A 15,214-nucleotide genomic window follows, 5' to 3' on the forward strand; every position below is an offset into this window, starting at 1 on the left:
GATGGGAGTGTTGGTTGAGTGTTTGAGCTGCAGCAGCTGCTGATGGCATTGAGCAGCAGAACCCATACAAAGGGAATGTGGGCAGGGTCCGTGGGGAGCTTTTATTCTGGAGGAGGATTAGACCAGTTTCATGAATTGCAAATTGTGCCTCAGCACAAAGAGCACCTGTCTGACATTGTCCATTCCTCCTGCATAGAAAAAGAAAAGATCCTCTACAGAGACATGTTCATAAGTTATTTATCAAAATCTGCAATAATAATAATAAAAATAAAATGAAAAAAAGGAGAGAAATATATATATATAGTACAATACAGTACAAAATGATGTTGACCTCTTGCCAATTCGCCATAATGGTGATCATTTTTACAGCTGTAAGTGAATGCAGCACTTCTGCAGATTTCTTTTGTAGATCTGTTTGGCATTTACTTGGAAATAATAATCTAATAGTATAACTATTTATGAGTGATGGCATTTTTCACGTCTAATCTACTCATGCTGACCTGGAGATTGGATTTGGCCTACAACACAGACTTTTTTTTTGGGGGGGGGGGGTTCCCCTCTAAAGGGCGTTAAAAGACAGTTTCGCCCTTTCACATCTTGTTCTCGCCTTCAGTATTTATTCAAACTCCAACACCTGAAGAAGAGTTTAAAAACAACAACAACAATAATAATCAGATTTCCAAACATCAATTCCAGCCAATCAAAGGCGAAGTAACAAAAGCTGCGACTGGTGTTAGCCTTCCGGCGCCGGCGTTAGCGGTTTCCATTGGCAACCGGACCCGTGCTCAGGAGAGCAAAAGCTCGCGCACGGGCTGTTTGGAAACAGAGGAGCCGGGACCAAGAGGGAGTCAGCGAGATGAGGAGCCTGTGGCGTCCGGTTTGGTTCGTTTTCTGTTCTTTAGTTTGGTTATTTCACTCTTTCTCTGTCTGCCTGTCTCTCTGTGCCTTTCTACTTGTAACTCTGTGATGAGCACAGAAAAGTCAGCTTCAGTTGGAGGAGCGGAAACACCGGGTTGTCCGGGCAACCCCGGGCCGACAGCTATTGAATTACAAAAATGGGGCCCAGGTTTTCAGCTGTCGGGACATTCAGGGACAGAAAGTCAAATTACACAGGCTGTGGAGAGAATGAGTTTCTGAAAGCATACTCTTAAAAATATCAGGGATTTGACAAGGTTTCTCTTAAGTTGGCTGTGCTGTTGGCAAAAAAAAAAGAGAAAAAAAGAAAAAAGACAAGGGGCGAGTAGGTGTGTCAGACTAGAGAACCGTCCACACAGGCAGCCCAGACATTTTCAAAAATTAAAAAAGGCTCTTTGTTTTACTAAATAAATGATTAGTGGACTAGTTATTTTTGTATATATATAGTGTAGTATTTGTCAATGTTTGAGCAGTACACTAAAGATTTTCTTCAGGATAGCTTGCAACTTGCAACTTTAAATAAGGCTCCTAAAATGTAAACAATATTGAATCCTGATGCTGAATGTAATATTACAGTGGTGTGCAAAGACTTTAAAAGTAAAGCAAGGATGCTTTTGAAACACAACACTGTGAACGGTTTTATTTTTGGGTTAGCTGCAGTCACGCAAATCACTCTATTCTTGTAATTCCAGACGAACTTGTGATGGGACACCATGATGCTTCTACATGACCGTAGCTCTGTGTGGCTGGAAGGTTGGGTTTGGCATCTTCGAACCAGGATGACTTTACACCACCTTTAAGGTATTGCAAAATCAATACAAATCCTTAAACCTGTACGCTTGAATTCATATAAAGTGTTCTGGAACAATTTACAATGATGGTACAAACATGTATATCAACCATGCTTGATTGTTAAATGAAAAAATAGTTAAATGTACACTGCATATTGAATTGACTGTTACAAATTGGGGTGTTGCTTCAGGACCATACTTACACCAGCTCCTGTGAGTGCTGATTATCAGCGGTAATATTAATAAAATTATCAGAGGCTGAATTTTGCATATGACAGCATCCCAGAGTTTATGGTTTTTGCGTTTTATCACCTATCTTGCTTTTTAAATAGTTTTTTGAGGTTTTTGTTGTGGCACACTGGGGCACTTGACTGTAACAAAGCCAGCGTCACTATTACTAACATCTGTACTTTTCTTACTCTAACATGTCAAGTTGTCTGCTGTTTCATTCTCTTGTTCTTTTTTGACATTAAGTCACATCACTGTTGTCTCACTCTGAATAGGTGAAGAGAGAGGAACAGATTAAGAGGGCCAGCTGCCTGATCATGACTGCTCTGGTTCAAGCTGGAGTCAAAGTCTCAGGGCTATGTGAGGATGGAGACAAGCTTCTTGAGGCTGGAGAACTGGGGAGGGCAACCTCTCTCTACATGTCTGCCTTCAGGACTCATGCTGCCACCACCATGTTACATATGCGGAAATTGGAAAAGTCTAGTATGGCCGGAGTGATCTCCACTCTAGAAGGTTGGCTCGACAATCACAGGGAGAACCGGCCTGCTGAGGGTCTAAATAAAGGTCTTGCTGCTGTGTTTCTGTCTACACTCTGCCCCAACAATCTGTCAGCCACTGTCTTCAAAATGGAGTCTCTTCTTCAGAGCGGAGGGCATGGCTGTGATGAGATTTTTGCTCGCTGCACTGCTCTGCTTGAAGGGAAGAGAAGCCCTCGTCCAGAGGGTTTAACTCGCATGGTATTAGAAATAACTCGTGCTTTGGCCTGCTTGTTTATAGAGCCTCACAGTATTAAGGGGCTGAGGCTTTACCTTCAAGCTTACCAGAGCAACAAATCTGACATTGTAACATTGGTCAAAACCAGACAAGCTCAGCATTTATCAAAAATAGTGAAGGCTTTAACTGTTCAAGTTCTGCAAATGCATCCCCGTCTGATGCTTGACTGTGAGTGGGCGACGACCACAAAAGAGCGTGATAAGTTTGATTTGGAGACTTCTTCTGTAATTATTGAGTTTTTGTTGGCTATCTCTCCTGATAATAGTGAAGTACAGGAACTTCGAGCCACACAATTGTTTTTGTCAGGCAGTTTTGGGGAAAGCGCAGAAGTTTACTCTAGCCTCTTACACCATGGTCGCTGTCAGAAAATGTCAGAGAACAGTCTGGACAATTCCTTACAAGACAGCCCTGAGAGGAGAGCTCGGCTTTTGACTGGCCGAGCAGCAGCCTACTTCTCAGCAGGTGGAAGAATTGCAGAAGCGTGTCAGGATCTGGGGGGGGCCTTTGAGCTTCACCCAGCCACTGCCCGAATTCATTTCCAAAAGCTCTTCACAGATCATGGGCTGGGGGTAGCTGCTCGCAGCCATCTCCGCCAGCAGGCGGAGAGGGTCCTGTGTAGTTACAGGGAGAGGGTTCTTATTCGCCCAGACCTGCGTTCCAGCGAAGGAGTTGAACTGCTGGACCCTGCGATCACTCAGTTACGGACTCTGTGCCTTATAGAGGCTGATGGAGGAGGCAGAGAGCTGCGTGTACGACTGGCTGACTGTCTTCTCCTCAGAGGGGAACACAAGGAGGCCTTGTCTATCTGCAGCCAGCTAGCTGCCACCCAAGGTCAGCAGAGCTATCAAAACACGGTGCAGGTTCTTCGTGGATATGCAAGACTTATGTCTGATGACCACAAGGGGGCGTTAGAAGACTTCCAGTCTGTGATTGAGCACAATGCCCCCCACCCCTCCAGCTGTGTGCGGGCTCTATGTGGCAGGGGCCTTCTGCGCATGATGGGTGGTTTAAACTACCTTACAGCTCTAGACTATGTGACTGCCAGCAGACTTCATCCTCAAGAGACAGCGCTGACTATTCGCTGCCTGGTGCCATGGAACTGCCGGGGGCTGCTCTTTACTGTTTTATTGGAGCAGGGACGAGTCCTGCTAGAGGGAATTGGAGTCCACAAGTCCAGGTCCAATGGACACTCCCATCAGCCCCAGGAGGAAGATCAGCTGCATGTCATGCCAAAGAGAGACAGCCACAGATCGGAGTATGATGTTTTATCTCATATAGAACTTACTCAGTCAACCCTTTCTGTCAGGAGACCTGTTCACACTATCAAACTAGGACAAGCATAAGTGCAAATTATAAAGTTAATCTTAACTAACCTCAATTTAGCTGCTCCACTTTCAAGGTCTTGGTATTGTTCGCATTGGCTGACTTTCATGTTGTTACTGCTGACAAGGACAGTAGAGCCAGCAGACATGGAGCTACTATTCATTTTTGCAGCAACAGCTTTTCTTTTCTTGCTATGGCAAGTCAAAATATCTGCTATGAAAAAGGCCATCGACATGACACATTTATCAGTGTTTTTTATGCAACTTTCACAGGTGCTTTATTTAGCTGTGTTTAATATCTCAATGAAGACACAAAATTCGATTTATGAATTCTGTTCTAATAAAGGTCCTCACTAACGCGTTGATGCAGCACTTTTTCCTGCTTTGTGCATTAGGACACCCACAGGGGTCCACTCTCTGGCTGTTATGCTGATGGAACTGCGACCAGGTACCGATGGGCCTGAGATCTTGGCAGCAGATGCTTTGTACCAGCTTTGTCGGGTAGAGGAGGCCTACCGGCTACTGCTCTCTGTCGTGCCCACCAGTCCTCGGGCACCCATCCTAGCTCGCCTCGCCCTGTTACAGCTGCACAGAGGCTTCCTCTATGACACTAATCAGGTATGCATAGTAGGTTTAGGGTAGAATCCTAAAGAGATTTCTGTGGCACTGTGAGTTCTTCTTTAATTGCCTCAGTAGAGCAATTGTGTTCTACAACCTCATCTTCTACTTTTTTTTAGTAGATAATAAACCAAACTGTGACATCACTCCGACGTTTGCTTATAGTAGTCAAAAATTGTGTTCAGAGCTCTTGCTGTTCATTTCCTTTTATCTAATAGGTAATTGACAAACAGCAGTGAGGTCATCAGCTTTGATCAAAGTGAATAACGTTAATTTACATGATCTGTCAAAAGTATAGTCTCACTTTCAAATGATCCACTCAACTGAACATTTTACACAAAGTAAATTAGAGCTGACAGATATAAAGACTGACCTGAGCTATTTGCTGATAAATTGATATTACTCTATGGCATATAATGGATCTGTTTTACACATTTTAGATAATATATTTTCTTGATTTTTTTTCATACTTTTTTCATGTGTGGCTTTTATTTTAAAGAAATTATTTTATTTTGCTGTACTTTAGTTCAAAGCTCTATTTATGGCAATAAAAAAATTATTAAAAAACTTTTTTTTTGTCCTCAAATATTGAAATCAGTATTGATCTTAATTGTATTGGTTGGGCTCTAGTTTACATTATTTTGAAGAGTTGCAGTTACAACATAAAACTCTTTCAGGTAGTTTAACATCTTTGTTCCTTAATTATACAGATTTTATGGTCAAATAGATAAAGACTATATATCTACAGATTATTAATTTTTTTCTGCAGCTTCTGAAGAGGCTTATTCAATGTGGGGATACCAGCTGCTTGCGCCCTCTCTTAGAAGTGGCACATCAGAAGGACCGTGCATTGCTGCAAGGCCACTGCCACTCTGCTGCAAAACGCATCCTGGATGTTAGGAGAGAGGAGAGTGCTGTCAGGGAGGCTGTGGCTTATCTCTCCATCGCTATCATGGCATCAGGTGATTAGAATCTGATTGATTGATTGATACTATAATCTAGGATGGGAGAAAGATTGAAGGAATAAAGAGATGGGTTGGAAAAACCACAAGTTTTATTTCTAGTTTTGGCTTTAGAAACATATTGATGTCAATCCCTATTCAGCACATGAAATGCACACTATTCTGTGTGTTTGGAGCTTTGTTTTGTCTGCAAAACCATGGAAACTGTCAATCACAACTAATCAAGACATTGCTTTTTAAGGAGGTGAGGCAACAGACTCCTTGTTGGAAAGAGCAAGGTGTTATGCTCGTCTGAGCCAACAAAAGACCGCAATCTTTGATTTCAGTGCCATTCTGAAAGAGCACCCAAATCACATTCAGGCCCTCTGTGGAAGAAGCTTCACCTATCTCATGCTGAATCAAAAAAAGGTATTCTGAGATTTAAACAATGACAAAAAATGTGCTGTGTATACATCGTCCCCTTTTCTGTCCTTGTTTATATTTCATGCTGCAATCGACAGCGTCACAGTTCAAGGGACCAGCTTGACCAGTTTCAGTTGTTATGATAAGAAAAGACTGTCAGAAACTGCCATTATCATGCTTATGATGGTTAATGTGGGCACAAAAAATTATTAATTTCATGTTTTTTATAGGTAGAGTCTTAGTTGATTAGACAGGCGTAATTTTGCATTGCTTGTTGCTGCTGTTGGAGATGTATACGTTCAAGATAAATAAAAGATGAAAATGCTCTTTTTCCATTCACTAGGAATGCATTCATGATATCCTGGAAGCACTTCAGATAAATACTGACATGGTCATCAAAGACATTCTGTCACTCAAGGACACGGCACGGAAGCTGGTCTGTGATTGGCTGCATCAATACTGTCAAAACAGTCTGTCAGATGTCCTCGTCACGAATACAGTCCCCTGCCAAGAAGAGCAGCTCAGAGACTATTTTGTCATTGGTGGAGCTCTGATGAAGACTGACTGCAGAGACCCCCGATGGCATCTCCTCTATGTAGACATACTCTTCGCTAAAGGTAAGATGGAAGGTTGATGTTACTGGAAAAAGGTGACAGTGTGGTGTTTCCATCCTAATCAAACACCAGCTACTGAGGGAATCGCTCCTTTCTGAAGTAGACACTAATCATTATGCCTGCTGTTATGGTCCATCTGCTCCAGGTGACGTTAAGCCTGCAGCTGCTCATCTGCGCCAGGTGTTTGGTCAGGAGCCAAGAGATGCAGTGGTCCAGGCCAGAGTAGGTGTGGTGGAGGCTTGGCAACAAAGCTACTGCAGCGCAGCTCGTAGGCTCAGCAAATTGGCTGAGAAAGATGCAGCCAGTCTAGACTTCTTGCTGGCCCTGATCCCATTCAGTCAGCGAAAACGCATGGCACAAGTAAGTCTCAGTCCTGGAATTTCTTTCTCATTCTGAACATATCACAATTCATATTTAATATGCTTTAGATGACTGGTCAAAGAAGATGATGATAAGGATATTTCAGTCTTTCCTTAATCCAACTAAAGCTTTGTAAATGAAGAATTCTTATGTATTAATGAATAGTGCATTAAAAAGTGTTTGTTTTATATATATATATATATATATATATATATATATATATATATATATATATATATATATATATATATATATATATATATTGTAACAGGCAGCTGCACAGGAGGCCAGCAGTGTGTCATCAGGTGGCCATTGGGATCAAGCCCTCACACTCCTGACTACAGCAGTACAAGCAGTGGACAATCAAAAACTCCAGTATCTTCGCCAGCGGGCTGCCTGCCTTGCTCAGCTGAGTTTACATGAGAGGGCTGTAGCTGACCTGGACAGAGTTATTCAGAAACACAGTGGATCAGACCCCAGCTGTTCAGATGACCCTCAGGTCAGGGCAGAGGACCTGTGTCGGCGGGGTCGCAGTCTGGTTCTTTGCTCAAAAGAAGAAGCCGCTCTGGAGGACTTCACTCGGGCCCTAGAACTACACAGGGAACAGACAATCCAGTGTGTGGATGCTGGGCTAGGGAAGCAGTGTTTGGCTGGGTGTTTCCTGCGGAGGGCACTGCAGCACTATGGAGAGCAGCAGCTCAGTAAAGCCTGGACATTGATTGAATGTGGCCTCACTGTGGACAGTGAGAATGCAGAACTCCGCAGGCTGAGGGCTAGGGTGAAACGGGAGGTGGCCAGCCCCTGCAACGTCAACTAGTGTTGATAGTCAGAGAGTCAAACACTGGGGATTCATCTGAGTTAACAAGATGCAGCCTTGTCAGTGCCTACATCTGAAATCATGGAGAAACTGAGGAAGTGACGGTTCTTTGAGGCCACAGGATTCTGATCGTATGTTTTCCAGTTAAAGGAACAAGTATTATCGGTAATGTTTGCTGTTGTATTCAGTATCATTTTTATAGCACAGAGACATACTATGTATAAGAGTATGTGAATCGTAGAGATTTTCCACACCACAATTTTATTGAATTTTTTAGAATTCCTCATTTCATAAACCAGTGACTTTTGGTAGTTCATACATTTTATGATGGAAAAATTAGTTACTATGGAATGGATTGTGCAAATGGAAAACATGATGGATAGGGTGATTATTTGGCACAAAGGAAATCACGCAATTGAAATGAAATGAAAAAGCATGGTTGAACTCAAACCATCACATCTAAATATGGGAGATTTAAGAAAGTGCCTAATGTGCAGGTTTATGCTCAAAATAGAAGAGGCACAATTTTCTTTAATAATATTAAAACATACATTTTTTAACACTCAAATACAGGAAAACAAGAATAAATCAATGTTTGTAAGTCAATGCTTATGACTTTAAAGTACAATTAAACACAAATATATGTATACATATATATATACATATAAAACAGTGCATTGGTGATCTTAGTGTACTTTTGTAGGAATTCTTAATTTAAAATAATGTCAAATATAGTATTAGATTTTTACATAAACTGTATGTGTAACTTGTGGTGAGAAACATGGTTTACATTGGTTCTATACAAATACTCTGATATATTGTGGTTCCATGTTACCGAAGTAGGATTTTTCCCACTCACTCATGAGGTCAAAATGGAGTTTGCGGTCGCAGAAGTTGCAAGAGGCCAAGGACGGGCTGCTGAGCTGGAGCCCCACCTCCTGCCACACCTCCACCAATGCGTCTGCCAATTAAACAAACATTTGTAAAACTGAGGAAATAAATTTCATCATGAATTATTGCAACCATCCTAAAAATTTCAGCTATACTCATTTTAGTTGGCTCAAACCGTGATTTTGTTGTGCAAAAGGATATTATGATGCTGCCATTTTTACTACATTGCCGTTTCAGTGGCAGGTGGATGCTAAGCTTATGCTTAGAGACTAACTAGTGTTAATGATCTCCACACTTACCCACAAAGCATGTCATCATAGGTGGGGTGTGATGAGGAGACGGAGCCAGACGCAGCAGCTCCTCACCTCGAGGCACCGTGGGGTAGTTGATAGCTTGTACGTAGATGTTGTGTCTCTCCAGCAGAATGTCACACACTTTGGTATTCAATTCAGCATTGCCCACCTAGAAAATAAGGGACATGTGGCATGCGACATTTATTGGATACTTTTGGCCAGTATGTTAGCATTACAAATGTAAGACTCAAACCCAGTACTGCAGGTTACTCTGGTACACCAGACTAATGTGTGTGCCTGATGTTATTTCCTAAGCTTTTGTTGAGTCAAGTCGAGCATTATACAAATGTTAAAATTACAAAATGACTTTGAATGAGAAGCACTAAGACAAGAAAGGAAAATCACATTGATGCTTAAATTATTAATCAGTAATTGAATTTCAAATGAAACCACCAAATGAATGGCATCACAACAGCATAATTGAACTGATTGCATAATTTAAATACAGGCTAAATTGATTTAATGACATAATTGTTTTCTACAAGGTATAAATTGGTTCATAATGAAACCCTGAAACAGTATATAATTACTGTGTGCCACACTCCAAACTCCTTATGTCCTGTGCTGTACTGTTTGAGTTACATGGGAGAATCGTTCACAGCGAAAACTACTCTAATTTTCACCAAGGGCCTGATTGTAGTTAATGAAATTCAGTCATCATTTGTTCGAATACTTTCGCCCGTACTTTCTTTGAGTAAGATCAGCGCTGGTTTGCCTTCAGGGAAACTGAATAGCTTGGTAAAGTTGAGGTGCTTTATTGTCATCAGCTAAAGAGTTTCTAGGGTTAGGCAGCAGTGCTACATCTTCATACCCGTATGGGGATGATGTGGCTGGGGCAGTTGACCACAGGCAGTCCATTATCCATGAGCAGCTGCCTCATGTATTTGACGTTCCTCTGGTGGGTTCTGCGGAGCTGCTGCCCTTCGGGGCTCTTAAGGACCCGCACGGACTCCAGGGCTCCAGCCAGGACCATTGGTGGGAGGGCAGTGGTGAAGATGAAGCCGGCCGCAAAGGAGCGCACTGTGTCCACCAGGGCGGCACTGCTGGCAATGTAGCCTCCCACGCATCCAAAGGCTTTTCCTGGGGCAGTAACAGATGACAGGTGGTACATAAGGTGAGGATGTAGGAAATAATAATTCATCATATTGTACTTTGTCTAAATTCTTTTTTTCTATTTTTTTGGAAGTGAGCAAATTTGACTTTACAATATGTAAAATTCACATTTTACATATATTTCCAATATTATTGTATAACCATATACTGGCAAATATCCAATAAAATTTAATTTGGGAAATAGACACTCGACCTAGTCATGTAATTGTGTGTTTGATTGTTTAAGTCTGATATAATCAATACAGTGCGTACAGTCTATTTTTGTACTTTGACCAAAGATGAACGTGACACATAATTTTTTATACATTTTTTGTATATAAATAAATTTATGTTTCATTGAAGTTGCTGTCAGTGAGATAAAATCTGTTTATTAACACTAAGCAAGCCTTTGCATCCATGCCACGTTAAGTCTTGTGCTACGATCTTGAGGGAGGTCACATTTGATGTGTGCTCGACAGATTAGCTTTGCAGTCATCGTGAAGCCGCACACAGCTTGGACTCACTGATGATCATTTTATCTGTATGACCAGAGAGGGAGTAAAGCTGGCACCCAGCTGATAAAACCACTGCCCCCTTTGACGAGAGCTCACTCTTCTGCTGTCCTCTCTGTAACCAGCAGGAGAGCAGCATCATGCTTGTTCAGAGTTCTGTGTTGTTAATACATCAGAGGCTATGAATGGGAATTCAGCCAACAGAGGATCAGTAATCTATGACAGTTTGAAGCCGTTTTGCTTTGCCCTTTTTGGTGTTGGATTGGAAGGACATGTGCATGGATGACTGAGAAGCCATCACTGTTGGAAAAATTACTTCAATTTTTTTTTAGTGCGCGAGAATTGTTGTTTCTCACCTAAGGTTCCAGACACAATGTCAATCTTGTGCATAATATTGTCCCTCTCTCCCACTCCAGCTCCGTGGGCTCCATACAAGCCCACAGCATGGACTTCATCCACAAACGTCAGCGCTCCGTAGCGGTGAGCCACATCGCACAGCTCTTCGAGAGGACATATGGCACCTGGAGAAATAGGAAGTATAATCAGAACTGTGCATCACAGCAGAGCGGGTCATTCATGCTGTATATGTCACTGTGTCATATGAACGTGAAAGCTGTTCTCATGACTAAAGATATTAAAATCTTGCTTCACTCCGTTTGAAGTGACTTAAAAATTATGAAATTATGAGTATGGTCACCGCAATCAATTTTGTCGACTTCAGTTTGTGCTTTATGGAGCTGTCACTGCTGTGATATCAGACAGAGAAATAGAGCTCAGGGGGAAACATTTCCTCCCATGGGAGACAGTGATGAATGACAGACACAGCAGCTTGAATAGCTGTAGATTCTGGAGATATACATACCTCAATACATACCCCAGCCTCCTTATGAATTCTTGTTTTGATGATTGACTGATCATACTTAATATACATATACATATGTATATTCATAGCATGTACTGCATATATGCAGACTATAAACTTGCTTTATAGCTATAACTAGCAAGCAACTCTTGAAATGACTTTGAATTGTGTGCCAATTCATCCGACAGTGCAGGATTTATTTATCCAACATGCAGCAAACTAAAGTGTTATAGTGTAACTACAGATGATAATGAACATGTGAGACTTGGGTCCCAGTTTATATTATCATAAAGCTCACTATTAATTTAAACACAGCAAGAATACATTTAAAGAGCTCTATGCACCTCATATCAACTACAAATATATTCAATCAATACTGTAACGGCACTTTTCCTTGGACTCACCATCCATCGAATGCACTGTCTCAAATGCCACAATTTTGGGTGTCATGGGGTCCGTGCTTCGCAGCAGTTCCTCCAGGTGTTGGCTGTCATTGTGGCGGAAGATGAAGCGCTTCGCTCCGCTGTTTCTGATGCCCTGAATCATTGATGCATGGTTCCCTGCATCTGAGTAGATCTCACATCCTGTGGGATACAGTTAACACACCATCAAACCAGTGGCAGTGCCTTCCCATATAAATTGTGAATATGTACAGAATGTGACTTTCAGAGCATGACTGCAGGGTCTGGACATGTAATTGGCAAACAGTAATCAGTCGTCATCACCTGAATCTATTCACGTGATTTAGAGGTCGGAGGTCAGTATGTACCTGGCAGCATCTTAGCTAAAGTGAAGAGGGTGGAGTCATTAGCCACGAAGCAGGAGGAGAAGACCAGAGCTGCGTCTTTCTTGTGCAGCTGTGCAAGCTCTCTCTCCAGAGACACATGGAAGTTACTGGTGCCTGAGATGTTCCTGGTCCCACCTGCTCCTGCACCATGTCTGTCCACAGCATCTCTGAGAACAAACATAAGGTGTCATGCCATGGCATTAAAGGTGTCCAAGCTTTTTTAACATCAAAATTCATGGCTCAAGGTACTGACAGCAAACATTTTCAAGTCCTTCTGGAAAAAAATTCAAATTAAATAAGACTGTGACGGGCAGGTCCTCGCAAATGTTTCATACTGAAAAATGAAATATTAGGCCCATCCATTAACAGGAACTCATGTCACTCAAATGTGACTGGGAGCTTCCCAACTTAATCTGCCTCCTTCACTCTCGACTTGGACTTACTTTGACAAGAACTGGGATTTAGCTTGAACTAACCTCAACAAACAAGACTTAGTGTGGACTTTCCTAAAAGGACTTTTTCCTCTCATTCTACCTGATTGCACTGAGGACCTGCGGGTGCCGACTCATTCCCAGATAGTCATTGCTGCACCAGATGGATACCTGGGAGCCCTCCCGCCCTGAAATGGAATAATCATCCGCAAAAGGGAAGACTTCAGCGCTCCTGTTTACTGTCTTGAAGATTCTGTAAGTGTGGTCCTTCTTTTTGTCAGCTATCTTCTGAACAAAGAAGCTGTCGTAGTCATAACTGGGTCCAACTGTTGAAGTAACAGGTTTGATTTGCATTCAGTCAACAGATAGTAAAAACATAATTTACAAGACTTTGCTGTAATGAACAGCAGTTCTGGCTTTTGGGCCTTTTTAGACTGTCAAACATACCCATGTTGTCTTGAAGGAGGTGTGTGACGGGGTTGGTTTGAAGTGATGTTTCGAAAAGTAAATCTTTTAAACCCTTAAAAGGAGAAGTCATCAAACCTGTAAGAGTAGTGCAGGTCTTTCAGTGTACAATTGAAGACATTTTGTACTGTATTGTTTCAATTTTTCAATTTCTTTGGTATAGAGTAACAGCAGCATCACGAAAGCCGCTCATGTTTGTATTCAGCGAACCTTCTTTGACGTCCTCCTGTACTTCAGGGCTGGCTCGTACCATTCCAATTTCAGAGGTGACAAAGGGGCAATCTTTGGATACAGACATGGCCAGCTGAGTAGCTATTTGAGTCGACATCATCCTTTTGTCCCCATTTGGAAGGTGTTGACTCTTTAGCTTGGTGGGCGAGAGGCTCAGTGTGGCATTCAGCGAGGCCGGGCTGCTCACGGTGATCTGACGAGCGATAATGGGGCATTGATCAGCCAGACTCAGCAAAGACGCTCCTGTCCTCCTCAACACTGGCTTAGGGACTGACTTCAGAAAGGGGCAGTGGTGAAGGAAGGCAGCCATGGTATTAGAGCTGTTCTTACTCTAGGTTAAGACAAAAAGCATGAAAACTGATTTATTCCATAAAATTGCAATTGCTGACTCAGCATTTATCGCACACACACACACACACACACACACACACACAGGGAATATTACATTACATTCAGGGTCTTATGAGTCTTGTTTCTTGGGCATTTCCTTAGATAGCCCATATAAAACTAAAATCTCATCTATAACATAGTCAGGGGAGCAAAATATAACATGACCGAATTCAGCACCAAGGTTCATAAAACTAAAATCCAATGATGGTTGATTTGTTTGAAATGTCTAATGGGACTGTAAATGTGGCTGCCTCCTCCCGGGCGTGGCAGGTTTCTGCTGCTTATCTTCCCTCTGCAGGCACTCAAGAGCAGCCCTGACAGACGTCATCATCTGAGGCTGATTGCTGCAGTAGCTATCAAATTATCCTCTATAAAACACAGCAGGGATGCCCCTAACTCTTTTGATTAATAACTATGAAGTCCTTGCTGTTGAAAGTTTTTCAGACTTGAAAGAAAAATTTGTGATGCCAGTCATAAATAATCCAAATTGACCCGAAAATAATATTAAATCCAGATAACAATTTTCTGAGGAGTAACTTCGTGTAGAATTTAGTTTACAAACACAGGCTGGCTCATCATTTCCTCCATAATGCATTGCGGTCAGTTGATAAGATATTTCTTGGGACTTGTGGATTTCTCTTGTGGTTAGATCATATCTTTATCTTTGTCTTTGAAACATTAGTGTCTTTTAAGCACAACTAAACACAAGTAGGTCAACAATAAATTTTATTTTTTTCAAAGTAAATTATAGGCCCCTTTATAGAAGTATCTGCACAAGGGCTCTGCTCATTGACTGTCAAAAGTAATTTTGAGACACAATGCGTATGTGACATATAATCCATATTAAGCAAAAAAGAAAATACTGTCACATATTAACACTGCTACCAATCATTATTTATGAGTACAGCTACAGTCATTTGAAAAGTCAAAATAATAATAGCAAATTTGAATATAACAATGATAATAATGACACAATTTTAAAATGTAAAAAGTTTTGGGAAGCTCACCTGTTGACCTGCACTGAGGACGAACTTCAAAACAGCAAAGACGGCAAAGAGGGTCAGAAAGTGTCACCAGTTAATGGTCAGATGTTGAAGAGCATTATGCAATCAGCTCTGCCCCCACCCATCAGAGATGTCATATGGGTCTTGACTTTGGGGCCACCCAGGGTGAAGCTAAGGGAGGTGCGAAGATGTTGATAGAGTTCCATTAAAGTTGTATGACTGTGCCATTTTTCATAGCCTAACGGTGGACCTTTACTCTGCCGTCTGAGATGTCTAACCAATGACTCTACATGTTCTACAAACTATATCTATAAATTGATGTATGTCTGATGTATTTGTCAGTAACTATATATCCTACCATATCACATCTGTAAACAGTAACCACGGACATGC

At 41.7% G+C, this 15,214-nt stretch overlaps 1 protein-coding gene across 1 annotated transcript; it reads right to left on the bottom strand.

The window, feature by feature from the left end:
• Positions 1-8,047: 8,047 nt before the first annotated feature.
• On the bottom strand, positions 8,048-14,970 carry alas2 (aminolevulinate, delta-, synthase 2). Its single transcript, XM_029506217.1, has 10 exons — positions 14,825-14,970; positions 13,407-13,758; positions 13,179-13,274; positions 12,835-13,057; positions 12,283-12,467; positions 11,918-12,097; positions 11,008-11,172; positions 9,859-10,127; positions 8,994-9,156; positions 8,048-8,764 (listed from the first exon to the last, which is right to left on the bottom strand). Exons 2-10 carry the CDS (start codon positions 13,735-13,737, stop codon positions 8,601-8,603), a joined length of 1,776 nt encoding a protein of 591 aa, XP_029362077.1. The 5' UTR covers positions 13,738-13,758; positions 14,825-14,970; the 3' UTR covers positions 8,048-8,600.
• Between the last annotated feature and the right edge of the window lie 244 nt (positions 14,971-15,214).

The sequence above is a fragment of the Echeneis naucrates genome, chromosome 7 (assembly GCF_900963305.1).
Source record: "Echeneis naucrates chromosome 7, fEcheNa1.1, whole genome shotgun sequence".
In the NCBI taxonomy this organism is placed as follows: Eukaryota; Metazoa; Chordata; class Actinopteri; order Carangiformes; family Echeneidae; genus Echeneis; species Echeneis naucrates.

Bases quoted from the DNA above. Each gene is read 5' to 3' on its own strand.
- alas2 (XM_029506217.1), bottom strand. From the start codon at position 13,737: ATGGCTGCCTTCCTTCACCACTGCCCCTTTCTGAAGTCAGTCCCTAAG. The intron at 13,058-13,178 runs GTATGTTTGACA...TTACTTCAACAG, and splicing joins CCTCCTTCAAGACAACATGG to TTGGACCCAGTTATGACTAC. The intron at 10,128-11,007 runs GTGAGAAACAAC...TTACTGCCCCAG, and splicing joins CATTGTGTCTGGAACCTTAG to GAAAAGCCTTTGGATGCGTG.